This window comes from Macaca thibetana, chromosome 18, assembly GCF_024542745.1.
Source record: "Macaca thibetana thibetana isolate TM-01 chromosome 18, ASM2454274v1, whole genome shotgun sequence".
NCBI lineage: Eukaryota > Metazoa > Chordata > Mammalia > Primates > Cercopithecidae > Macaca > Macaca thibetana.
Window position 1 is genome coordinate 31,075,608 of NC_065595.1, and position 26,438 is coordinate 31,102,045.

The window sequence follows — 26,438 nt, forward strand, 5'->3', positions numbered from 1 at the left end:
TAAATTGGTAGCTATCATTCATAAACATGCTACCTTAACATGGGAAAGAGGCTATTGCAAGACAAGATAGAAATCAGAGGCAGAATTCAAACTAAAATCTACTATTCATTCTTTTCCCCTGAGTCTTTGGGTGGAGACCTGAAGTGAACACCCAAAAGCTTTGGGGCCAGGACTCCATCCAGCTTCTGCTCTTGAGTTATTAGCTGTTTGCCCCTGGGCAAGTTGCCTCACCTCTCTGTATCTGTTTCCTCACCTGTTGGACCAGACCCATGGTTTTCAAACAGTGTTCCCTGGTGCTCTGAGACTCTGAGGTGCCTCCAGCGAAGGGGAAAGCCCACACTGGCAAGGCTAACACAACCCGCCATATACCCACCCCACCACCCACAGCACCCCCTTCTCTCTCCATGTCTCATATGTTGGGAACCTGTGCGAGTTCAATCTGAAAAAAAAAAGGTTCTTGTGACTAAAAAGAACATTTGGGAGGTTCTGAATTAGATGCATTCCAGGTTCCTTCTAAAGCTAACTCTCTATGATTCACTCCGCTGCCTCATTTGGGAGCATTCTGGCTCAGTGTAGCTGAGGGAGCCCGGCAATCACCGGCTACTGGTGATGGAAGCGGAGCTCACCTGTGATTCGGCCCACCGTTCCTTTCACGAAGTTGCCAGCATACCCAGCCACATGTGCTCCAAGGCTGTAGCCGATCAAGTGGACATTCCCGAGAGAAAAATCATCTTTCTCCTGCAGAAAGTCACCAAAGTATGTGAGCAGAAGAGCAGGGTCGGGAGATCCAGAGTCACCAGCAATTCAACAACTCAATCACGGTGTAGGAGGAGATGCAGGGGCTGTGGGCACAGAGACTCCCCAGGGCCCCACTGGCTTTGCTGGTGATGCCCCATGTGTGGGTCACAGTCAGTTTAGGGGAGGCCAAAAGGACACGGTGGCACTGAAAATGCCAAGCACGGGGGCAGGGTGGAGCGTATGACTGGAGGCTGCGTATGTGGCTGTTCCCTACATGTTTCCTGTTCTTTCCAGCAGTATCTAAGAGAGGGGACCGTGGTGGTGAAGAGGCGGGACGCAGTGACTCATGCCTGTAATCCCATCACTTTGGGAAGCTAGGCAGGTCGGATCATGAGGTCAGGAGATCGAGACCATCCTGGCTAACACAGTGAAATCCCGTCTCTACTAAAAATACAAAAAATTAGCCGGGCGTGGTGGCGGGCGCTTGTAGTCCCAGCTACTCGGGAGGCTGAGGCAGGAGAATCACTTGAACCCGGGAAGTGGAGGTTGCAGTGAACCGAGATTAAAAAAAGAGATATTAGGCTGCATCTTTGAAATAACCCCCTCCCCACCCTCAACACAGCCATGCTTCAGAGACGAGAGCAGGCTCTGTAGGAATTTCAGATCACAAGCTTGGCCTGGTTCCTGGCCATCCCCAACCAGCCTAAGGGTATCTGTTTCTAAGACAGGAAGGGACAACCCACAAGGCCAATTTTCCGCAAAAGTATCAGGAAAAATCCAGAGATCTATCAATAATTAAAAGGCTCTTGAAAAGTCCCAGCTTTCAAGTATTCCAAGCAATACTTAATTCAATAAAACTTATAATCTCAAAGATTTTTATCAGACTCCAGAAGTTCATGACAACAGATGCATGACCTGTATTTCTTAAGAAGATTGGGGTTTGAGATCCTGCTGGCAACAGGAGACTCTCTGTCATCCCCCAGTACCTGCAGCCAGTCGAGCATCCTGGCAATGCTGTGTCCCACAACCCTGGTGTTATTGACCGCATCCGTGTAAAGCTGGTGGGCCAGGGGGAGCCAGTCAACCACAACTACATTGGCATCTTTCTCTCTTGTGTGCAGGGCTGACACGAGTTTGTGCAGCCAGTTTTCAAAGATACCGCTCATCTGCAGAGAAAAGTGGAAGTTATTTTTTATTCTTGGTTTCAGAAGAAATTCCGTTCTATATGACCCTCTCTCCAACCGATTTTTTTTTCTTTTTTTTTTTTTTTTTTTTTTTTTTTGACTCAGGGTCTCACTGTTGCCCAGGCTGGAGTGCACTGACAACCATCTCAGCTCAAGATAGCCTCGAATTCCTAAGCTGAGGCCATCCTCCTCCCCACCTCAGCCTCCAGAGTAACTGGGGCTACAGGCACACGCCACCATGCCTGGGTAATTCTTAAATTTTTTGCAGCAACAGGGTCTCACTATGTTGCCCAGGCTGGTCTTGAACTCCTGGGCTCAAGCGAAGCTCCCACCTAGGCCTTCCTGAGTGCTGGGATTACAGGCATGAGCCACCATGCCCAGTGCCCCCAGACAATTTTAGAGCCTGCACATTGCCTCAGGGACCAGACATTTGCACATGAGCAGGACCAGCACAGGCAGAATCACTATGCAGGTATTTGTCTTCCATTGCTCTTCACATCCCCAGTATTTCCCATCAAAACTTTCCTAGCTAATGTCCTATGCTGTTGCCCCACTGTCTGTTGGGGCCACTGTGAGATATGTGTTAAGGGTGATACTGGCATGAGGCTGGTCTGAGTCCCTGTTACAGGCAGGCAAGTGGCCTGGTCCGTCCTTCAAAGGCAGTGGGGAGGGTTGTCCTGGAGAATTAGCTTCTCTCTTAGAGATGCAGGGAGATGCTGTCTCCTAGGTGAATGTAGAGTTAACAAATGACCCCTTCCCACAACCCATCTCTGCCATCCTTCCTGACCCCAGAGTAGGGAAAATCTGTCCCCGGAATCCCAAATTACAACTCAGAACATATTTTCCCACAGAAACAAAGTTATAAATGGCGACTAGGTCCAGTTGTAAACCTATCCACAAGCACATTATCAAATAAATAGATTTTCTGTGCCTAGCCTGGGAACCCAAACACCATTTACAATCTTGCTTCTATGGGAAACTGCTGTTCCAAGTTCCAAACAGATTACAAAAGAACTTTCTGGAATGCAACCCATTTGTAAGTCGCAGGCAGCTTGTATTTGCATTTTGACAGGGTGCCTTAAAAAGATTCAAACATATGATTCTGATTGTAGGTTTGTGATGAGCACGGTTAGACAGGCTCTTAATCATCTCTTCATTCAACTAGGTAGGCAGACACCTGCCCTCTCCTACCCCGACCTCAACCGCGGATGACAGACTTAAAGACCCCAAAAGCATGTAACAGATACGAATTTCTCACCATTAAGAGGAGGACTGTCCCCTTCCAATTAGCCCAGGCAGAAATCTGCTCACTTCATAGTGCCATTTCCCTACAGACTGTCATTATATGAATGAATAAATCCCTGGCTGGTCAAAAGCTTCTGAAGCTGAGCACTAAAGCCCTTTTTTGTTGAAGTTTGTCATGAGCTTTTCAATGTGAATTGCTCAGCTAGAGCACATAAAGAGCCCCAGTGCCTTTAAACGGGGCTATCTCTATGCAAACAGGAGGGCATCATGCCAAGGGCAGCCGGCAATCCAGGCCAGCTGGCTACTCATAGGTTCTCGGAGCCAGTCAAGTTGCTTTAGTCAAGCTCAGCTCTCACGGCAGGACAGCCCCCTCCAGGCAGTGGTTGACCAGCGTAATTAAGTGTAATTAGAGGGGTCCTTAAGAGCCAGTGGAGCTGGGCTGCTGCCCTCAGGAGAGCCACTTTCTGAAAGCCCGTTGTATGCCAGCATTAATACCACCCTGCTGGAGTCCAGATTGCCCCTTAGTGAATGCCCGTTACATTCTTCACAGCTGTCTGAAATACAAGCAGCCCACAAGGAAAGGGGGGAAGAGGGTTTGGAATCTGGAAACACCAGAATTCTTTCTAATTGACCAAAACAAAGGGAATCAAATCTTGTATAAAGCCACAGAGCTCCCTCCCCGGGCTCACCGTCCATCCGTGAATGATGAAAAAGGTTTTAGCTGTCATGTTGAAACCGCAGTCTTCTAAGGGCTGGCTGTGACCGAGGGAGAGGTAGCATCCTTCATGCTCTGGGTCCTTGGAGGTGCGGAGGTTAAACCTCACAGAGGGTTTGACCTCAGTCTGTATAGCTTTGGGTTTGTGGAGCTCATCTGGGGAGACAGAACAGAGCATAGGTGCATCTAGCAGACTTGGGGAGTGAGAGACCTGGAGTCTGATTCTAGTTCAATCGTGAGCAAATTGCTTAAGCCATCTGGGTTTCACTTTTTACATCTGCTGAATGTTCCCTTTTCACCTCCCAGAAAAACTGTGAAGATTTTACAAAAAAGGACATCTCATTTATACTTAAAGAATATTAATTAGTCACTAGTATTAATTACTGTCACTCTGAAATAAATAGATCTCTCTCTGGCTTTTCCCTCTTCTTTCCTATCAAAAGGAGTTCTACTTCCTTCCTACTTTTAGATAACAGGTTCTCAATTCTTTTTCTGAAATGCTTGAAACCAGGTGAGTTTCAGAATTTAGAAGTTTTCAGATTTTAGAAAGGCATTATGGAGCATACACCATATATTATATGATGCTTTCAGTGGGGCCTGGGCTATTCGCCCTGGATCAAACACCCTAAAATTTCTGCAGAGAAATACATAACCACTCACATTTGAGGGCAAACATAAAGATAACCAATAGCCTCCTGTTATCTCAGGCTTTTTGCTGCCAAATAAGTTCAGATCAGGTAAGGCCAGGTCTTGCTGCCAAACAAGTTACCAAATGCATTTTCCAATTTTGAGAGATTGTGGATTTTGGAATTGGAGGCAAGAGGCTGTTGACCTGCTGGAAAATAGGCTTCCCCTAGTGTTCCCATCTAGGGAACCTCAGGCATCCTCAGTGCCCTTTCTAATGGTGGCATGTGCCAGGCATTCATCTGGTTTGTTAAGTAAATGACTAAAGCCATGGAGAAACTCCTAAAAGCAACAAAAATCCCCCCTTCCAGCTTTACTGCTCAGGCACAGTGCCACCTCGGAGACGGCCCTGCTCCCAAAGTGCAGCTCATGTCACTGATGGCCCCTGTGGCTTAACACTAGGTAGGTGCTGTCATCATGACACTGTTTCAGAAAGTCATAAATGGACCCCACCCAGTGCTCTTTCAGCCATCCTGGGATGCATCACTGGATAACTGGCTAGGACGTTAGAGTATCAAATTCTCCTATCACCCAGCAGGGAAAGATGCCAAATGGTCATCTTGGAGTTAATTTATCTCAGAGTTAAGAAGCAAAAGGAAAAAGATACCAAAAGGAAAGAGATACAGCGGTGGAGAGGGTGGAGGGAAAGGAGAGGGAAGGGGGAAGAATGCAGCAGATATAAGAGGGATAAGGTTCCAGAAAATGCTGCTAAATGCACATGAGCGGAAATCAGGTTAACTGTCATGAAAGTAATGAACAAAAGCCCCAACCAGCAGAAATTTGAACCACGGACATAATGAGTTCAGCAACTCCCCACCTTCTACCCAGAGAGCCACTCACGCAGAGGCCAGATGGGGAAATCTAGAAGAAAAGGAGGCTCCTGGTTTCCTGAGACTGATCTGCGGATAAACCCGCATATGGACAAAGACTCTTCCTCTTAGCATCTGACCGCTCTGACCCCAAAGTTCTCTAGCTGCATTCCTACTACTTTTGGCCTGGGTCACTTCAGCCTCTGGGACTTTCTGATTGTTCCTCACCCAGATGTCCTCATGGCTCCTTCTCTCACCCCCTTTAGCTCTTTGCTCAATGGTTAGCTTCTCCAGAAAGGCCTTCCCTGACCACATCATAAAATCGTGCCACCTTCCCCCACCAGCATCCCCCACCTTCCTCCTCTGCTTGATTTTTCTCCATAATACTGAGCACCACTGGTATTTTAATCAGTGCACTGTCTGTCTTCCCACCACTGAAATGTAAGTGTCACGAGGGCAGAGATTGCCATCTATTTTGTCCACTGCTCTCTCCCCTGCTCCCAGAATAGTGTCTGACACTAAGTAGGTATGCAGTAAATACTTTTTGGAATGGAGGAAATGACTCACACATACTCAGAGGCCCAGAACACAGAAGTTAAAAGGAACTTGAGCATTTTACAGGTGAGGAGCCAGAGATGAGACCTGCCCCAGACAATGCTTCTAGTTAGCACCAGAGTTGGAAACATGTTGAGTAAAGCAAAGCTTTCCATTCATTCACAGTAACCCTCCCATACATATATAAGTGGACACAGACCATTTGGCACAACCTCAGCAGACTAGAAAATGAGATGATGGGGATCAGTTTAGGGGCTCCCCAGCCCTCCACTGCTTAATCAGCTGACTTAGTTCTCACTCTGACTCTGACTCTGACTCTGACTCCCTCAGAGCTGACTGACTCTGGCTCCCCTAGGGCAAGCTGCCACTGGAAAAGGCTGCCATAGGGAACCCAAAAGGAAGAAAAGCTAAATGCCAGCAGGAGGAAAGGGAGGAAAAGTGGGAAGAGGAAGAGTCGGGGGAGCACAAGAGTGTTGAAGAGGAAAAGGCTGGCAACCTGGGGGAATAGGCCCTGCAGCTTCTAAGCACAAGTGACCCACCAGGTACTCCCTGCAAGCACGAATCAAGCCAAAGCCAGCCACCCTGCCACCTGAACTTTCAAGACACCTACAACAAGATTGAAAGGCAGCTCCAGCAGACAGAGCTCTAACAACCTTCTTGCCTCTCAAACCGCCAGGTTCAAGCATGAGGACAAGGTTTCAGAGCTGCTGCCAGGCCGGTCGGCTGGCTGGACAGCACCAGCACGGTCTGAGGGAAGGAGGTGGGGGTGAGAGGGCTGGCAAAAGCCAGCGCAGCCTGCCAGCCTTTGCCTTTTGCATGACTTGCCGGGGATGCTCCCATCAGACACGCAGAGAGACAAGTGGACTCCAAGGTGGACTGGAGAAGAAAATGGGCAGCACAGTGGGAAAGGAAGAATTTCATAGGAACAAGGAGGGATTGAAGAATCAGCAAGACAGAGGGGACCCAGCACAGAGAAGTGACTGGGGGGAATAAAAATAAATGCACGTTACCTGCCAGCTGTCCCTCTGGACCAAAAGGTGTGGGGCTCCCAGCAGCAAAGCAACAGCAAAGGCTCCAGAAACAGAGCAGAGGAACGGAGTTGCTCATCCTGCCCCGCCACACCCCCTCCCCAGAAACAGGAGTTTTAAAAACAAAAACCACCTCTCGGTGTTTCCAGCAATCCGGGACGGTAAGACCCTTCTCTCGGCCAGGGGCTGGGGGGCTGGACGTGGAGAAGGTGGAAAATGAAAACTTGGCGGCACGCAGCCGCGGGCAGTGGCAGGGAGCGAATGTGAACCGCCTGCACCAGAACCAGATCTGCCCTCGTCCTGAGCCGCAGGGAAGCAAGGGCTCGCTGCTGTCACGCTCCTACAGAGGTAGTTTTTAAAAGTATGGGAGTCATCTGACCCATCGCCAGATGGTGATTTACATAATTTATTCCCGTCTCTGGATTCTGATTGGTCACACCTTGCTGACGCCGGAACCGAGACTGGAGAAAGTTTGAATGAAAGCGCTGCACACTCAGCGCGTGGACGCCGCACGCTCAGCCCCGCTTCCTCCCCAGCCCGCTCAGCCGGCAGCTGCGACTCCAGCAGCCCCAGCTTTCTCCCACTGCCCTCCCCCGGACCTCCAGATCCTCCTCTCGCCCCTGCCACCCCAAGTGGCGGAGGCGGACATTTCCCCGAAACCCTGCGTCCGCTGGGGACGCGATCCCTGGAGAAGGAGAGCACCCTCTCCAAGGCGCAAAGCCACACTCTGGGAGTGGTCTACCCACGCTCTGGGCCGGGAGTCCGTCAAAGGAGAGCCACCTGCTCATCCCCTTGGTCCTCCTCCTCTCCCTCCCTTCCCGCCTAGCGAAGGCCGCAACAGGTGCAGAAGGCGCGACCCCATAATAACCCAGCGGAGCTAAGGGGCTGTGAGCTGTGGCCGGCGCTGGCGGATCGCACAGTACCTGCTCGGAATCCTGGCTCCGCCACTAGCTGCAAAACTCCAGGCGAGCCAGCCAGCTTCTCCGAGGCGGTTCTCTCGTCCGCAATACGCGGGTGATAACGTATCCGCGACTTAGGGATGTTGGGAAAACTAGGAGTTCACGTAGCAAAGCACTTAGCGCGGCGCGGAGCTCGTGGCAGGCACTCTCCTACGGTGGGGTGGAGGGCTGCGGGAACCCCAGGCGACCTCCTCAAAGGGACCAGCGAGCCGAGATTTGGTGTCTGAGACGCGTGACCAGCGCCCGGTGTCTGCCGGTGAGCACTAACTGCTGGGTGAGCGAAATCAAGCACCTCCTTTCTCTCTGTTCTCCATCATTTCCTCCCGGCTCTCTTTCCCTTTATTGATCCGGGTCCTGGGGCAGAAAGCAGCGAGCGGAAGGAGAACTTGGCCCAGAGTCTGCGTCTGGCGCTGGGGAGCGGGGACTGAGCCCGGAACACCGGCTGGGCTGCTGCGCCAACAGCCACTGCGGACGCAGGGCGGGTGCGAGAGGCTGAGAGGCTGCGCCCCGCCATCCAGCCTCGCTCCAGCCTGGAGGAGCCAGCCGGCTCTTCAAGGCGATACCCTTGACCGCGAGTAACCCTGCAGTCACCCGGAACAGGTCCTGCCCCTGCCTGGGGAGAGAAAAGCCCCGCAGCAGCCCCGCGCCCCTTCCTCCCTTGTTGTGGCTCCAGCTGGAGGGACCTGTGTGAGGAAACCGAGCCGGAGCCAGCAGATCCCGTTCCTACCTCGCCTCGTTACTTTTGTTACTCCAGCTGCCAGCAGAGCACGCTTTGTCCCTCCCGTGTGCTATCATTCATTAACAAGACGCAGGCTGGCTTTAGTTTTTGAGTATGGAATTCAATGGTCTGTATGCGATGGTAAATGTCACTCCCAGCTATGTTGTTCCCACTCTCTCTCTTCGTGAGCAAACTATACAGACAGGTCTAATGTTATCTCCATTTTACAGACGGGAAAACTGAATCATGGGGACAGGCTGCAGATTTGAAGAAAGTCTCAAGACAACCGGGTTTCTCTTCTCTGCTCTAGGTTCAATTTGGCCAACTGGCCTTTAAATGTGAGCCGTTGGCAACCCGGTCTTGTGGCTGAGGCAGCGGGTAAGCTATAGTCAAAAATCTTCTTCCCTAACCCTGGCAACATAGACACCCAATCTCTACCAAAAAAATTTTTTTAATTAGCCAGACAAAGTGGTACTCCTGTGGTGCAAGCTATTAATACTTGGAAGGCTGAGGTGGAAGGAGTCCTTGAGCCCAGGAGTTCAGGGCTGCAACGTACCATGATCACACCACTACACTCCAGCCTGGACAACAGAAGAAAAAAACTCCTTCCCTGTTCTGAGTTGCTCACAGTCACGGTCCCTAGAACATTAACTGGATAATGTGGAGGGTGTGTCTTGAGAGCCTTTGTCATAGGTGAGATACCCCCACGGAAGCTAGGGTATTTTGCAGGGTATTGTTGGAAGGTAGTCCTGCAAAGTTAGTTATCCTGCCTAGAAAAAAAAGAAAAACCTGGCCGGGCGCGGTGGCTCACACCTGTAATCCCAACACTGGGAGGCTGAGGCAGGCGGATCACCTGAGGTCAGAAGTTCGAGACCAGCCTGACCAACATGGAGAAACCCTGTCTCTACTAAAAATACAAAAAACTTAGCCGGGCGTGGTGGCGCATCCCTATAATCCCAGCTACTCGGGAGGCTGAGGCAGGAGAATGGTGTGAACCTGGGAGGCGGAGGTTGTGGTGAGCCAAGATCACGCCATTGCACTCCAGCCTGGGCAACAAGAGTGAAACTCTGTCTCAAATAAATAAACAAATAAATTGAAAGAAAGAAAAACCTGTGTTTTACAGGTTCGACAAATCAACATCCATTTTTTAACGGCCAAGACTGTGAAACCATTTATGTTTTATTGCTAGTTGGTTAGAGTGCCCTCCTGTGTCTCTACACTAAAATATCATGCAAGAACTTTGAAAGGACATCATGAAATTAGAATTGTAGCATTAGAATGCATGACATCAACTGTTCTGCTTCATACTTCCCAGAAGAACAAGGAGATCTGAAGAGGCTCTCGCCTGGAGGAGTTCCAGCTGAGGAGTCTTGGTGGAACTTCAGCTGTGTTGCAGACAAAATTTCAAGGTCTCAGGCAACAAAGAAAGGGTTCCAGTCCTTATTTGGCAGCCCAGCATCTAAAGACCCTTCCTGTGTTAAAGGAATAAATCTTCTGCTTATGATAACACCCCACTTTCCACTAAAAAAAGCTCAAAAGCAATTGCTCACCTTCCCAACCTCCCTGGCAGCTGGTCCCCGATTCAAACTCAACCGAACTCTGAACTGGAAGCTAATGAGGCTGGAAGCACATACTCAGTCTGCCAGTGGGCAGCCAACTCTGATTCTCTGGTGCAGCAGTGGAGTCACCCCCATACTAGTCTGCAGTGGGATTTGGGACATTGCTGTCTGCCTGAGTATATCCTCCAAGCCTGGTTCTTCTGCCCTGCAGAGATTCCAGTTGTTACCCAATATTATCTTAATGAGGTCCTCTTTTACATACATTATCCAGAGACTGTTTATATTCTTACAAGTAAGAAAATGACTTAATTGCCAGAAACTTATTGAGCAGCTGCTAGGGAGGAAACACTGGCTTGGAGACCATGCCTGTGCTCTCATAGACACAATGCAGAAAGTTACAAGTGCCAGAAGGCGGGCTGGTATGTAGGAGTTCCCAGATACCTGGACCAATGCTGTCCAACAGAAATATATAACACAGCCCGCATGTCTTGGTCAGTTTGGGCTGCCAGAACAGAATACCATAAACTTAGTGGTTTTAAACAACAGAAACTTATTTTCTCATAGTTCTGGAGACTAGAAGTCCAAGATGAGGATATTGGCATAGTCGGTTTCTGGTGAGGGCCCTCTTTCTGGCTTATAGATGGCTGCCTTCTCACTGTGTCCTCATGTGGCAGAGAGAGAGAGAGAATGCTGATGTCTCCTCCAGTAACAACTCTAATCCCATCATGGTGCCTCATCTCATAACCTCATCTAGACCTAATGATCTCCCCCAGGGCCCATCTTCAAATACATCATGGGGAGTTAGAGCTTCAACATAGGAATTTGAGGGGGTCCCAATTCAGTCCCTAGCAGCACATATATAATTTTATGTTTCCTAGTAACCCTATTATAAAGGTAAAAAGAAATACATGAAATTAAAATTAAGTGGCTGGGTGCGCCTGTAATCCTGGCACTTTGGGAGGTCAAAGTGGGAGGATGGCTTGAGGCTAGGTGTTTGAGACCAGCTAGGGCAACATAAGGAGACCTCATCTCTACCCAAATAAATAAGTAAAAACATTTTTAAAAAGAAATTAATATATTTCACTTAACCCAACATATCCAAATATTGTCATTTCAACATGTTGCCAATATAAAAAAAATTATTGAGATATTTTACATTTTTGTTTTGAAATCCAGTGTGTATTTTACACTTATAGCACACATCAGTTCTGACTAGCATATTCAAGGGCTCAATAGCCGCATGTAGCTGGTTGCTACTATATTGGACAGCATAGATCTATAGTATTAAAACTAAAATAAACCTTGGAGATCATTTAGTACAACTGTCTCACTTTACAGATCATGATCCCAAGACCCAGCCAGATTAACTGACTTACTCAAGGTCACACAGTTGGTAAAAAGGCAGAGATGGAACACAAACTTGGGTTACTAATTCCTTTTTTTTTTTTTTCTTTTTTTGAGACAGCATCTCACTCTGTCACTCAGACTGGAGTGCAATGACAAAATTATGGCTCACTGCAGCCTCAAATTCCTGAGCCCAAGTGATCTTTCCACCTTAGCCTCCCAAGCTGCTAGACTACAAGTGCCTGCCACCATGCCCAGCTATTTATTTTCTTTTTTCTTTCTTTTTTTTTTTTTTGAGAGGAAGTCTTGCTCTGTCCCCCAGGCTAGAGTGCAATGGCGAGATCTCAGCTCACTGCAACCTCCACCTCCAGGGTCCAAGAGATTCTCCTGCCTCAGCCTCCCAGGTAGCTGGGATTACAGGCACACACTAACACACCAAGCTAATTTTTGTATTTTTAGTAGAGACGGGGTTTCACCGTGTTGGCCAGACTGGTGTCGAACTCCTGACCTCAGGTGATCTACCTGCCTCGGCCTCTCAAAGAGTTGGAATTACAGGCGTGAGCCACCGCACCTGACCTTATTTTATGTTTTTTGTAGAGACAGGGTCTCGCTGTGTTGCCCAGGCTGTTCTCAAACTCCTGGGCAAGCGATCCTCCTGACTGGGCCTCCCAAAGCGCTGGGATTACAGGTGTAAGCCATGGCACCCAGCCTCTAATTCCAAGATCAGTGCTTTTCCCATGGCCTCTCCCCATTCAAAGACAGAAGAGATGATGAAGGACTGAGAGGACCAGACTTAGCGGAGGACGTGAAATAAAGACATACCATTGCCTGAAAAAAAGAACACAAACATGACCCCTTCAAATACTCACCTAACACATTCCTGCCATTGTGCTACGTGCTGTAGAAACTCAAAAAGAAATGACAAATATAAATGAATGCACAATTTACTCACACTCTGAATTCCAAGTGCAAAGCCCTTACTTTTTGACTCTTGGCTAGCACTTGGATTCTCTTGCGTCATTTGCTGCCTACAAAGTTTAGAAAGGGAATGCCAAGTTTCCACCAGGCAGCATCTCTATGCTTACCTGGTCTTAGGTCTGGATAACATATAGCCTCGCTATCCCCTCAATAAGTTGAGAGGCCTGAAACCTCCAACTGCTTAAGGGTTTTGAAGGGGGGGGGGGGGTTCTGGGGTTTTTTTTTGTTTGTTTGTTTGTTTGTTTTTGAGACAGCATCTTGTTCTATCTCCCAGGCTGAAGTACAGTGGCTTGATCATAGCTCACTGCAGCCTTGAACTTCTGAGCTCAGGCATTCCTCCCACCTCAGCTTCCCAAGTAGTTGGAACCATAGGTGCATGCTGCCGCACCCAGCTAATTTTTTTGTTTTGCTTTTTATAGAGACGGAGTCTCACTATGTTGTCCAGGCTGGTCTTGAACTCCTGGCCTCAAGCCATCCTCCTGTCTCAGCCTCCCCAGTATCTGAGACTACAAGCGTGAGCCACCGTAACCAGCTCTTGCTTAAGTTTATATTAGCAGCAAGACTTCCTCTAAGTGTAGTCAACTAGAGCAGCATTTCCCAATGTGTGACCCTAGGACATTGTTAGGTGTTACATGGAATAAAAGTGGGAACACTGAGTTAGACAAGCAAGAATGGGCTTTTTCACTGCAGAACTTCTCAGGAGTTTTATTTTTTTTTTTTTGAGACGGAGTCTCGCTCTGTCGCCCAGGCCGGAGTGCAGTGGTGCGATCTCGGCTCACTGCAAGCTCCGCCTCCTGGGTTCACGCCATTCTCCTGCCTCAGCCTCCCAAGAAGCTGGGACTACAGGCACCCATCACCATGCCCAGCTAATTTTTTTTGTATTTTTATTAGAGACAGGGTTTCACCGTGTTAGCCAGGATGGTCTCGACCTCCTGACCTCGTGATCCACCCGCCTCGGCCTCCCAAAGTGCTGGGATTACAGGCTTGAGCCACCGCGCCCGGCCTTCTCAGGACTTTTAATATGTTTTATGCCATCAGTGGCTCAGCTTCAAGGTCAAGATTCTTAACATGCCTACACCACCTTCCATGGACTGGCCCAGGTGAGGGCAGCACCTCACACCCTCGTCCCTCTGCCTTCCTGCCACAGTGGCCCTGCCACCCGTTTCTCTAGATGCTTGTCATCAAATGCAGCATCCATGGGCCACCTGTGGTTTATGAGCATTTGAGACATGGCTAGTCTACACTGAGATGTGCCATAAGCAGAAAATACCCACCAGATTTGAAGACTTAAGACAAAAAAAAGAATGTAAATTCTTACATTAATATTTTTTATGTTGAATGCATATTGAAATAATACCTTGGACAGACTGAGTTAGGTAAAATATATTATTAAAATTGTTTTCACCTTTTTTTCACTTTTTTTTTTTTTTTTTTTTTTTTTTTTTTTTTCCAGCAACCAGGTCGTGTTTATTTCCTCCTGGGCCTGGCAGTCTGGGAGCAGAATATAGACAAAGGCACTGGGGCGCCTGGGTCTGGCACGGTCTGGAGCTTGGCCGCCTGGGTGGCAACTATGAAGGGTGTGCCAGGGCGGGCAGGGACTGGAGTCATCCTCCCAGAACCGAGAGAGGGCCCTCTGGGCATGGAGGCATCACAAATGCTAGGCTTGGCACAGATACAGGGGAGAGGTTACGGAGCGGGTGTGTGCAGGGCCTGGTGGGAGTGGGGAGACCCTTGGACAGAGCTTGTTAGAGTGTTCTAGAGTCAAGGGAAACTCCAGGCAGGCATATTGGGCCCTGGATGTTGAGAAGCTGGGTAACAAGTACTGGGAGAACAAAAGCTGTGGGTCAGCAGGCCCCACAAAGATGTGACTGCAGACAGGATGGGCCCTGGGAGAGACCGAGGCTCCGGGTGACTCCTATAGCGAGGCGGTGAGGGGGTGGGTCTGGGGCTCCAGTTCGGGAATACATAGTCAGCTGCAGCCACTCCTGGATGTTCACCTGGATTTGTCCAGTGCCATCTTTGTCAAGAGATTTGAAGGCACGGAACATGGCGTCCAGCCTGACCAAGCAGCCGATGAAGTTGTCAAAATCCATGTCCCCACTTTCATCTGAGTAGCGTCGGATGATCATGTTATAGAGATGCTCATTCAGGTGGAACCCTGCCGCCTCAAAGGCCCCTGGGAGTTCGCTACCGCAAATGGTCCCTGATCTGTCAGTGTCAAACTGTTTGTGTATGGCCTGCCACCTTTTGATGTTGTTCCACAAGTACTTGAATTCCTCAAAGCCCAGCTTGCCTGTGGTGTCGCTATCCATCACGGCCGCCATGCTGCGACACGTGTCAATGCCAAAACCATCAGTTTTCAGATCAGGGTGTCGTGTCACAACCTTATTGAGAATGTTCATGAGTTCTGTGGCGCTGACCTCCATGTCATCTCCAGCCAGCTGGGCAAAGAGTCTCCGGAACTGCCGGACCTCCTCACTCTCGTTGGCCTCAATGTTGGAGTAATGTGTGCGTGGGGGCGGGGGCTCCGGGCTGTATTGCGCAGCCGCCTCGCTGATGGCGCTGATGACTCCGCCTAGGATGCGCATGGCAGTTCCACCGCCTCCACCGCCGCCACCGCCGCCTCCACCACCGCCGCCGCCGCCCCCGGTCCCGCTGATCAGGCCTCCAAGCACATTCCCCAGGCGCCCACCCAGGCCCCCGCCTCCCCCGCCACCGCCGCCGCCGCCCTTCAAGAACGAGTTAACCAGGGACATGGCTGCGACTCACTGCACCTCACGTGTCCTGAGGTCTGGGAGTCCGTTCCGCTGCCGCTCCCGGGCCTCCCGCAGCGTCCGGCTCCAGAGGGCGGGGCCGGTGACTCAGGCCGCAACTCTCGGGTCTGACACTGCTTTTTTCACTTTTTATAATGTGGTTGCTGGAGAAATTATAATTACATATGTGGATCACAGTATATTTATATATAAATTTTTTTTTGAGACAGAGTCTTGCTCTTGTTGCCCAGGCTGGAGTGCAATGACGCGATCTTGGCTCACTGCAACCTCTGCCTCCTGGGTTCAAGTGATTCTCCTGTCTTAGCATCCCTAGTAGCTGGAATTACAGGCACATACCACCAGGCCCAGTTAATTTTTGTATTTTTAGTAGGGATAGGGTTTCATCATATTGGTCAGGCTGGTCTTGACCTTCTGACCTCACATGATCCTCCTGCCTCAGTCTCCCAAAGTGCTGGAATTACAGGCGTGAACCACCGTGCCCGGCCAATCACAGTATATTTTTATTGGACATCCTAAAGCCTCAAGATCTGGTCGTTGGCCTCGTTAATGCTAACTCTGCAAGCTTCAGATATCTGTTTGCATCCTTTCCTCAAAGTCACTTTTTCTGAACCCTTGCCTAGGTTTCCTATAAGCATATTCCTTTCTTTTGTAGAACTTACCTTGGTTTGTAATTATACATTATTTGTTTGGCTATTTGGTTAATATCCATCTCCCGATTAGGGTAAAAAATCCATGAAAGCAGCAACTGCATTTGCTTTCCTTTATTACCATTCTCCCAGACCCCAAAATAAAGCCTGGCAGATAGAAGGAGCTTATTACATGATTACATAAATGAAGTGTGTTGTGAATCTCCAAGAAAGGGACAGAATTTTCAGCTTTTACTAAATTGATCTGACCACAGAACCCTCACCCCACAAAGAGTTTAGTGAGTGTTACAGCAAACTAAACATGGCCTGAGAAGGACCCCTACTTCTTTTTTTTTTTTTTTTAGATGGAGTCCCGCTCTGTTGCCCAGGCTGGAATGCAGTGATGCAATCTTGGCTCACTGCAACCTCTGCCTCCCGAGTTCAAGTGATTCACCTGCCTCAGCCTCCCAAGTAGCTGGGATTACAGGTGTGCGCTGCCATGCCCAGCTAATTTTTGTATTTTTAGTAGAGACAGGGTTTTACCATGTTGGTCAGGCTAGTCTTGAACTCCTGACCTCGTGATCCGCTCGCGGACAAACCATAACCTAACTTAATAGGTAGACAAGATTGAAAACCTAATTTAGGAGTATGTGCCTGTAACAATAGCTGAGTCTTGGCCAATCCCAGCAACCACACTTCAACCACTCATAGACTGCTGAGTGTTCAAATTGTGTTCAAATAAGGCAAAGACCAACCTGTAACTAATCCAGTTGTTTCTGTACCTCCCTTCCAATTTCTGTACATCACTTTTTTTTTTTTTTTTTTTTTTTTTGCCTGTAAATTTGTTCTGATCACGAGGCATCCCTAGAGCCTCTCTGAATCTGCTGTGATTCTGAGGGCTGCCCAATTCACGAATCATGCATTGCTCAGTTAAACTCCTTTAAATTTAATTTGGCTGAAGTTTTTCTTTTAACATGAGGGATCAGAATTCTCCAGGAACACAGTCTGGGAAGCACCGGGTGAGAGACTACAGAGCAAGGTGACTGAGCCTAAATTGAAATCTCCACTTGCAGTATGACCTCAGCTCTCCTGAATGCTGAAGGTAGCTTCTGATAGGTGTATTTCGGGTTCTTTCTCTTTCTTTCTTTCTTTCTTGTTCTTTCTTTCTTTCTTTCTTTCTTTCTTTCTTTCTTTCTTTCTTTCTTTCTTTCTTCTTTCTTTCTTTCTTTCCTTTCGTTCTTTCATTGTTTCTTTCATTGTTTCTTTTTACTGTTTGACATGGTTTCACTCTGCCACAGTCAGGTTTTTGTTTTTTTTTTTTTTTTTGGTAGAGATGTGGTTTCACCATGTTTCCCAGGCCGGTCTTGAACTCCTGAGCTCAAGGGATTCACTCACCTCGACCCCCCAGAGCGTTGGAATTACTGGTGTGAGCCCCAGAGCGTTGGAATTACTGGTGTGGAATTACTGGTAAAGAAACCATGCCTTGCCTGGTTTCTTTACTTTTTATGTTTCCCCTCTTTTGCAAATCATGAGTTCCAATTTCTTGAAGTCTTCCATTCAGAAGACATCTAGGGGAAACTGAATAATTTATTTTCATGCAACTTCATGCATGCTATTCACGCATGGTCGTGTTTTTCTCCTGTATTTATATAGGCAAGAAGCAGGTGAAACATTAGCTTTAACCAGCATTTGGGGGAGTTCAGAGGGATTTACTTGAGAGACCAGCCAGGCCTGGCACATTTCTTTTGGGAGAGGTCGTGCATGGTAATTGGCCATATTATGAGAGGCTCAGGGAGTGGTTGTCAGGCTCCATTCACCCCACCATCCCCACTCCTATAAAAAACAAAATATACCAGAGTGGTTCAGCTCAGAGTGTTTTGTTGTTGTTGTTGTTGTTGTTGTTGTTGTTTGAGACGGAGTCTCACTCTGTCGCCCAGGCTGGAATACAGTGGCATGATCTCCGCTCACTGCAACCTCTGCCTCCCGGGTTCAAGCAATTCTCGCACCTCAGCCTCCCAAGTAGGTGGGATTACAGGCACGTGCCACCACACCTGGCTAATTTTTGTATTTTTGGTAGAGACGGAGTTTTGCCATGTTGACCAGGCTGGTCTTGAACTCCTGACCTCAGGTGATCCTCCCAAAGTACTGGGATTACAGACATGAGCCACCACACCCAGCCCAGAGTGTTATTTTAATTTACCAGATTAATATTCTTCTCCTATTTGTCCTATACACAAAATCATTCCGCCATGATTATAAGTTTTCTGAGGTCTCCCCTGCCATGCAGAACTGTGAGTCAATTAAACCTCTTTTCTTTATAAATTATCCAGTCTTGAGTATTTCTTCATAGCAGAGTAAGAATGGACTAATACAACAGTACACCTTGAGAGAGTTCAGAGGAGGCTGTATGTAAGGATGAGACAGCAAAGCTGGCACTAGGGGACTCCCTTTCTGATGTCTTACATGATTATTCATAAGGTGGGAAAAGGTGTTGCTAGTAGAAACGTTCTGGGAGGTCCTCTGGGTGCATATGTGCAGTAGCCATACATATTTGTTCATATGTCACATGTCTCATTAGCATCTTAAATCTCCACCCAGGGGTGTGTCTTTTACTATTATAATGAACAAAGGGTCATTCTGAGGACAGGTAAAAATCAAAATGTACATGCTTTCTAGAGGGGAAAGTCTGTACTGAAGATAGCTTTGCTTGAATGACCTCAGTTACAATGCAAATGCTGAGGCTTATTGTGTTGGCTGTATGATCGTTGCGGTTGCTGACTCCCAAGAACATGGTCACTTCCCTGACTACCTATCCTGCTTCACTCCCAGGGACAGGACTGTAGCCAGCACTGTACTGATGAAACACAGCTGAGCACACCATGCAGCCCACCTGCTGACATGCTTCTCTCTCCAGTCACTTCCACAGACTGGAAGAGGGCAGGACAAATGGCAGACTGGAGGCCTAGATCACCAAGTGAAGTTCAATTTTAAATGCTCTGGGCATCTCCAAAGTTCTGTGGGGGAAAAAAACAAAACAAAACAAACAAACAAAAAAAAACCTGATCCAAAATGGTCCATTTTCTAGTAAAATATGTGATAAAGAACTGACGCTAGAAGATATAGAATATCTAAATGGACCAATAAACACAATAAAACAGTTAATAAAAATGACTATCCTATCCAACCTCCCACCCCAAAATGGCAAGGGCATATGGTTCCTCAGGTACACTTTTTCAAACCACCAAACTCTTGATTAAATCCAGTTTTTCACGTATTCTGGTACCTATACCACCAAAGCAGAACAAACTGAAAAAAGCACTGCTAAATCCAGTTAATGACCACTAACCTCAACAGGTCTTTTAATTCTGCCTAGCAATAAAATTCTATTTCCCTGGACTACGTACCCCATCTACTCCTCCTTCTAGACAATGCTCTCACATCTTCTTTCTCCTCAAACCTCCATCATCTCTCCCATCCTCACCCTCAGCTGATGACCTGACTTCATATTGCACTAGAAAAATAAGACAACCAGAAGAGAACATCCATGAGCCTCCTCCTCTATCATACCCATCCAACTATTTGTATCTGTACCATGTCCTCGGCCTCCCTTCCTGTTCAGACTGTCTGTGCTTCTATCTAAACTCACACCCCCTCCATTTACACACCAGATTCCATCCCCTCTCACTTATGCAAGGCCACCACTCCAACTATTTTTTGCTGTCTACTGGATCATTCCCATCAGCATACAAGTCAGTTATAATTTCTCCCTCTTTAAAAAAAATACAATTAACTTCCTTCTCTAGACTTTTCTACTTCCCTTTAAAGTAAAATTCCTTTAAAGAGTCCTCTGTGCTCCCTGGTTCCAATTTTTCCCTATTACCTCCTATTAGGCTCCAGGCAGCTTCTCCCCCGACCCCAACCACTCTCATCAAAGTCCCCCGTGGCCTCCACTGAGCCACAATCCTCTGCTCTTACCCCCTGCTCATGAACCACTCCCTCCTCCTGAAGCCCCTTCTGATTTCCCTCCTCTCTCCCTGATCCCTCATCTCAGTTTCCTCTGTTCACAGACTCCTTGTTGCTGGAGAGCTTGGGGTTCAGTCCATGGACCTCTTCATTTTTGTTTACCTAAAACCACTCCTCTGATAATCTCATCTACTTTCATGCTTTCAAAGCCATCTTTATGTTGTTCTCAAATCTGTACCTCCAGCCTGAACCTCCTCCCTGAACCCCATACTTGCCTATTCCCTTACATACATGAAAAGCATCTCAAATGCATCTTGTCCGAAACGGAATCAGTGATTATCCCCAGAAATCTACTCCCGCCTCTGTCTTCCCAATCTCAAAAAATGGTAAACAAATCCTTCCAGTCACTCCAGCCAAAAACTGGAGTCAAATTCGACTTCTCCCATTTTTTCTTATCCCACATCCAATAGCCAACAAATCCCAGTGGATCCACCTTCAAGATTCAACAGGAGTCTGACCATCTCTGAACACCTCCATTGCTCCCACCCCGGTCCAACCACCCTGAGCTGTCACCTGAAATAAACCACCAGAAATACCCTCCAGTGACTCCTCAATTCATTCATTGTAAAGTTGACTCCTTACTCTCAGGGCCCCCTCTACCTCTGATGTGAATTCACACTTCTTTTCCCCTGGCTTAGCCCTCCTCATTCTGACCTTCTTAATGTTCTTTGAACACCCTGGGCAGTTCCCATCTCAGGGCTTTAGGACTGCTATTCCCTCTATTGACCTCTCAGTACTTACACGGCTCATTCCCTTACCTCCTTCAGGTCTTTGCCTAAATGTCACTGTCTCTATGAGGCTTCCTGACCTCCCCCTCCTTTTTGTTTTTTTTTTTTTTTTTGAGACCGAGTCTTGCTCTGTTACCCAGGATGATGGAGTGCAATGGTGCAATCTCTGCTCACTGCTCACTCTGCCTCCTGGGCTCAAGCAGTTCTCCTGCTTCAGCTTCCTGAGTAGCTGGGATTACAGGTACCCACCACCATTCTTGGCTAACTTTTAGTAGCAATGGGGTTTCACCATGTTGGCCAGGCTGGTTTCAAACTCCTGACCTCAAATGATCTGCCTGCCTTGGCCTCCCAAAGTGCTAGGATTACAGGCATGAGTCACCATGCCTGGCCTCCCCATTTAAAATGGCAGCCCCTGCTCCTGCCTCCTAGCACCTCTGTCTCCCTCCTCTGCTTTATTTTCTCTAGAACACTTACCACCACCTGACATATTATGTATCTTAACTATTTATTTGTTTACAGTCTGCCTTCCCCTGCTAAGATGAAAGGCATTCTTGTCCATTTTGATCATTGCTGTATTTCCAATGCCAGTACTTAATAAATACTTGTTGAATAAATGCATGATAAATTCTGAAACTATTTAAACTTTTTCAGAGACAGACCACACAATAAAAGTGTCAAAATTTCTACAAAACCAGAATAACACTAACAACAAATCTGAAAAATAATTGAAATGCAAAAACAAGAAAATCATAACTCAATCTCATTTCAAGTATTTTATATCTTTAGCAAATAAAACTCAACAGTGCATTAGAACGTCATGACCAGTTGAGGTCCATTCAACCCAGAAATGCAAGCAAGCCGGGTTCAATACAAGGAAATCTATACACATAGTTTACCACATTTACACATCAAAGGTGGACCAAAAATATTTTCAATAGGCATTTGAAAAACCTTAGAAATGAAATACTTTAATAACAAGAGTGATTATATACTTAATATACAAATGTCTCTAATTTTTAAAAAAATTAAAAGTAAAAATTTACTTTTTCAATCTCATAAAGAAGGGCAGGCTCTTTAGGCAAGATATAAACACAAAAAATAAAAGGGAAACATAATAAACTTGGCTATACACATTTTTTTTTTTTTAAACAGAATCTTGCTCTGTCATCCAGGCTAGAGTGCAGTGGTGCCATCTCAGCTCACTGCAACCTCCACCTCCCAGGTTTAAGCAGTTCTCATGCCTCAGCCTGAGACTACAGTCATACGCCACCTGCCCCACCCCCGGCTAATTGTTCTATTTTCAGTAGAGACAGGATTTCACCATGTTGGCCAAAGCTGTTTTTTAACTGCAGTGAAAAAGAGTTTAAACAAAGTCAACGATAATTTAAAACTAAATCACAAAATATTTGCAACATATAAGAACTTGTTTTCTTAGTTCTCAAAAATTTTTTACACAATTTTTTTAAAAGACAAAAGTCCCATATGTCACTTCGATGCAAATTAGAAAAAGGACCCCTTCCTCATCATACTTCACCTCCACTGTTTGGAAAAACTGTCACAATGTGCTAATTTTATCAGAGCAAGACACTTCACTGGCATCTGCCAGAAAAATAGCATAATAAATATTAAAATCTATGATTTCTATGATGTGAATAGCATCTCCCAGGTTGGACAGAACTGAACAACTGTTAACATGTATTTTCTAGATTTAGATCATAGTAAACAGGATTTTTCACGTATATGAACATCCACCAGGATTAAAACGTTGTGTTGGATGCAGGTAAATTCTTTTTTTTTTTTTCTTTGTTTGCAGGATGATAAACATTCTTTACCACTCCCCCAATTCCGTAATACCTGCAATCATTGAAACAATCAAAAATACTCCCCAACCTTTCCAAAGTGTCCCCAGGAGATGGCACCACCCGCCTTTGAGAATCAAGGGTCTAGAAGTTGGTGGGGGTAAGGGGGGTATTTTAACTCTTAATTTTATGCTTTTTAATGTGGTTTGGTTTGTCCCTCCAAATCTCATGTTGAAATGTAACCCCCAATGTTGGAGGTGGGGCCTGGTGGGAGGTATTGGATGACTGAGGCAGATCCCTCATGAATGGCTTGGTGCTGTCCTCACCATAATGAATGAGTTATCTGGAGATCTGGTTGTTTAAAAGTCTTTGGCACCTCCCCTCTCTCTTGCTACTGCTCTGGCCATGCGATGAGCCTAATCCCTATTCACCTTTCCCCATGAGTGAAAGCTTCCTGAGGCCTCCCCAGAAGCTGATGTGGCACCACACTTCTTGTACAGCCTGCAGAACCATGAGTCAATTAAACCTCTTTTCTTCATAAATTACCCAGTCTCGGGTATTCCTTTAAAGCAACACAAAAAAGGCCTAATATACTTTTCTGTACAGCTTGAATTTCACCATGTGCATACATAAAAAATGAATAACTGAAATATAAAAATATAAATAAATGAAATTAGTACTCTAAGGAGGAGATCAATATCAGGGATGGAGGGGATTCCAATAAACGACACATAATATTTATGCTGGTATATGATAGTAACAGAGGTCTGAGGTCTATCTCAACAGTAACTAGTTGAAAAGCCTGGTCCAGAAAGCCAAAGGCTTGCATTTCATGGTATCTTGCACCTCTAAATAGATGGATGGCCTGGAGTACAGCAGTGCTCAGACCCATTCAGATGGGAGAGCACCTACAGGTCATGACAGTTTCTGCTGACGTGCATTAAATGTGAAATACTTCATTTTATCACATAAAAATGATCTCACAGACACCATTCATTTAGCTAATGTGCCTTGCTTTAAAATGTCAGCTTAATTAAATTTGCATGCTTTCAAAGATAATAGAAAACATGATTTTAAAATACAGAAGAAAAACCAGCTGTCTAAGCATTATTGGCAACTTTTGAGTCTTTTCATTACAACTCCTCTGTTACTTGTTTATGTGTTCTTTTATCTTTTGAAAGCATGAAAGTTGTAGAAAGTACAAAAGCTTTTTTAAAAAGTAAGGTTTAATTTTCCATAACCCTGGCCAGGCATGGTGGCTCATGCCTGTAATCCAGCATGTTTGGAGGCCGTGTGGGAGGATCACTTCCAGTCAGGAGTTTGAGACCAGCCTGGGCAATAAAAGGAGGCCACATCTCTACAAAAAAAAAATTTAAGTTAGTCAGGCGTGGGAGTTCAAGGCTACAGTGAACTCCTAGAATTAATAGAAAGCTATGGTCACACCACTGCACTCCAGCTTGGGCAACAGAGCTAGACTCTGCCTAAAAAAATAGAAAATCAAAATAATTTTATGTAAGCCCTAAAGAAAGTTCAGAATAAGTTTTTTAACGTGATAAAATTGGCCGGGCATGGTGGCTCATGCCTGTAATCCCAGCAATTTGGGAGGCGAAAGTGGGCAAATCACTTGAGGTCAGGAGTTCGAGACCAGCCAAGCCAACATGGTGAAACCCTGCCTCTGCTAAAAATACAAAAATTAACCTGGTGTGGTAGTGAGTGCCTGTAATCCCAGCTATTCAGGAGGTGGAGGCAGGAGAATCGCTTGAACCCAGGAGGAGGCAGAGGTTGCAGTGAGCTGAGATCATGCCACTGCACTCCATCCTGAGTGACAGAGCCAGACTTTGTCTAAAAAATTAATTAATTAATTAAAATAAAAGGATAAAGTTCAAGTAAGTTCTGTAGTTTAGTTAGTAGTATTGTGCAAATATTGAGCTCCTAGTTCTGCTCATTTTACAGTGATTATGTAAAATATTGACATTAGGGGAAGCTTGTGAGGGGTATACAGAGCTCATTATACTATTTTTGCAACTTTTTTATAAGGCAAAAATTAGTTCAAAATTAAAAATTAAGAACATTATGGGAGAAAACTTGCAACTGAGAATGATACTTACATTAAATTAAGTTTTTTTGCAAATTGGGAAAAGGCAGTTATTCCATTGTAGTTAAGAATGTTTTATTCCTGCTTGAAATGCGCCAGAGGGATTACAGTTTGGAAAACAAGGTCTGGGGCTCCGCAGAGACCTGAGACTCCAGCCTGGCTTTGCTGCTAATTCAATCAATGCAATATCTTAGTTTCCTCATTTGCAAAATGAAGAGATAAGACCAGATTGGTTCTTTCCCAAGAAGCCCAGACATTTGTGTGTTGCAAAAGCTCCTCAAGTGATTTGAACCCACACCCTTGGTAAGAACCACAGAGGGGGGTGCTCTTTAAAGTCTTTTTCCAACCCCTTTGTCTTGTCCACTTGGCAATGTCCTATTTATTCTTAAAAACCTAAGTCAGGAATCACCTCCTCTATGAAGTCCTCCTGCCAAGAAGACACCAACCGGAATTCTGGCGATGCTGTTCCCAGGTGAAGTAAATTTATATTATAAATCTGGAGGAGCTGACTGGCTCAAGGGTATAGTGCAGTGGGCGTAGCAGTGCATGGTTCAAATGCACCTCTCAGGTCCAATGCACTCATTCTCTCAGCTGATGGAGTGTTGGCAGCTGAGGATTCAGAGCTGAATCCCTCCCTAGGAGTTAGTCTTGGCTTGAGGGAACAAACTACCTGCACACAAATCTCTTCATCAAAATCCGTTTTCAGGGCCAGGCGCAGTGGCTCCTGCCTGTAAACCCAGCACTTTGGGAGGCCAAGGCAGGTGAATCACCTGAGGTCAGGAGCTCAAGACCAGCCTGGCCAACACGGTGAAATCCCGTCTCTACTGAAAACACGAAAATTAGCTGGATGTAGTGGCACACACCAGCTACCAGGAGGCTGAGGCAAGAGGATTGCTTGAACCCAGGAGGTGAAGGTTGCAGTGAGCTGAGATCATGCCACTGCACTCCAGCCTGGGCAGAGCGAGACTCCATCTCAAAAAAAAAAAAAAAAAATTCCATTTTCTGACGAATCCACCTTAAGACAATTACAGCTACCAATACCCTGCACTGTGCAAAGTCAAATATGTGCAGGAAAATTTATTACAGCATGTTTGCAACAGCAAAACATTATGAACATTGTCCATCAGTGGGGAGCCATAAATCATGGCACATCACACAACAGAATAATATCCAGCTGTAAAAAAGAATGAAAAAGCACCTTATGTCATGACATGACACTAACTTCAATGTATAAAGTGGCTGTACACAGTGGTTCACACCTGTAATTCTAGCAACTAGGGAGACTGAGGTGGCAGGATAACTTGAGGCCAGGAATTGGAGACCAACCTGAGCAACATAGCAAGACCCCATCTCTAAAAAATTAAAAATAAATAAAAATAAAAAATTAAAGTGAAAAGGCAAGGTATGGAGGAGTGTAATATGCTACCAATTTTTTTAATGAGGAGCTTTGACAAATAGAAGTAGCCAGTTTAAAAAATGAGGAGAAGGCTGGGCAAGATGGCTCACACCTGTAATCCCAGCACTTTGGGAGGCCAAGGGGGGGCGGATCACCTGAGGTCAGGAGTTTGAGACCAGCCTGGCCAACATGGTGAATCCCTATCTCTACTAAAAATACAAAAAAATTAGCTGGGCATGGTGGTGCATGCCTGTAGTACCAGCTACTTGGGAGGCTGAGGCACGAGAATTGCTTGAACCCAGGAGACAGAGGTTGCAGTGAGCCCAGATAGAGCTACTGCACTCCAGCCTGGGTGACAGAGTGAGACTCCATCTCAAAAAAAAAAAAAAAAAAAAAAGAAAGAAAAAAAGAAAATATATATAGTCGTCACTCGATTTATGCAAGAAATTGGGTCCAGACCCCCATGTATACCGAAATCCAC

The 26,438-nt window shown here is 46.4% G+C and overlaps 3 protein-coding genes across 4 annotated transcripts in view; 1 reads left to right on the forward strand and 2 right to left on the reverse strand.

The window, feature by feature from the left end:
• Nucleotides 1-8,426, reverse strand: part of LIPG (lipase G, endothelial type) — a 29,437-nt gene extending 21,011 nt beyond the window's left edge. The window contains exons 1-4 of one of the 2 annotated variants that reach the window (XM_050767760.1): nt 7,882-8,426; nt 3,857-4,038; nt 1,725-1,904; nt 627-738 (exon numbers count right to left, since the gene is read on the reverse strand). In XM_050767760.1, coding sequence (XP_050623717.1) covers nt 627-738; nt 1,725-1,904; nt 3,857-3,895 — 331 coding nt within the window. In that variant the 5' untranslated portion in view covers nt 3,896-4,038; nt 7,882-8,426. Of the gene's footprint in view, nt 1-626; nt 739-1,724; nt 1,905-3,856; nt 4,039-6,940; nt 7,311-7,881 lie in introns of those variants that run through there. The other variant, XM_050767759.1, reaches the window with a different exon arrangement.
• Nucleotides 3,751-26,438, forward strand: part of C18H18orf32 (chromosome 18 C18orf32 homolog) — an 88,225-nt gene continuing 65,537 nt past the window's right edge. The window contains exon 1 of the mRNA XM_050767782.1: nt 3,751-3,754. The gene's annotated coding sequence lies outside the window, so the exon portion shown is untranslated. The remainder of the gene's footprint in view (nt 3,755-26,438) is intronic.
• On the reverse strand, nt 13,967-15,401 carry LOC126941320 (calpain small subunit 1-like). The gene has a single exon (XM_050767774.1). The coding sequence runs from the start codon at nt 15,270-15,272 to the stop codon at nt 14,361-14,363; it is 912 nt and encodes a 303-aa protein (XP_050623731.1). The 5' UTR covers nt 15,273-15,401; the 3' UTR covers nt 13,967-14,360.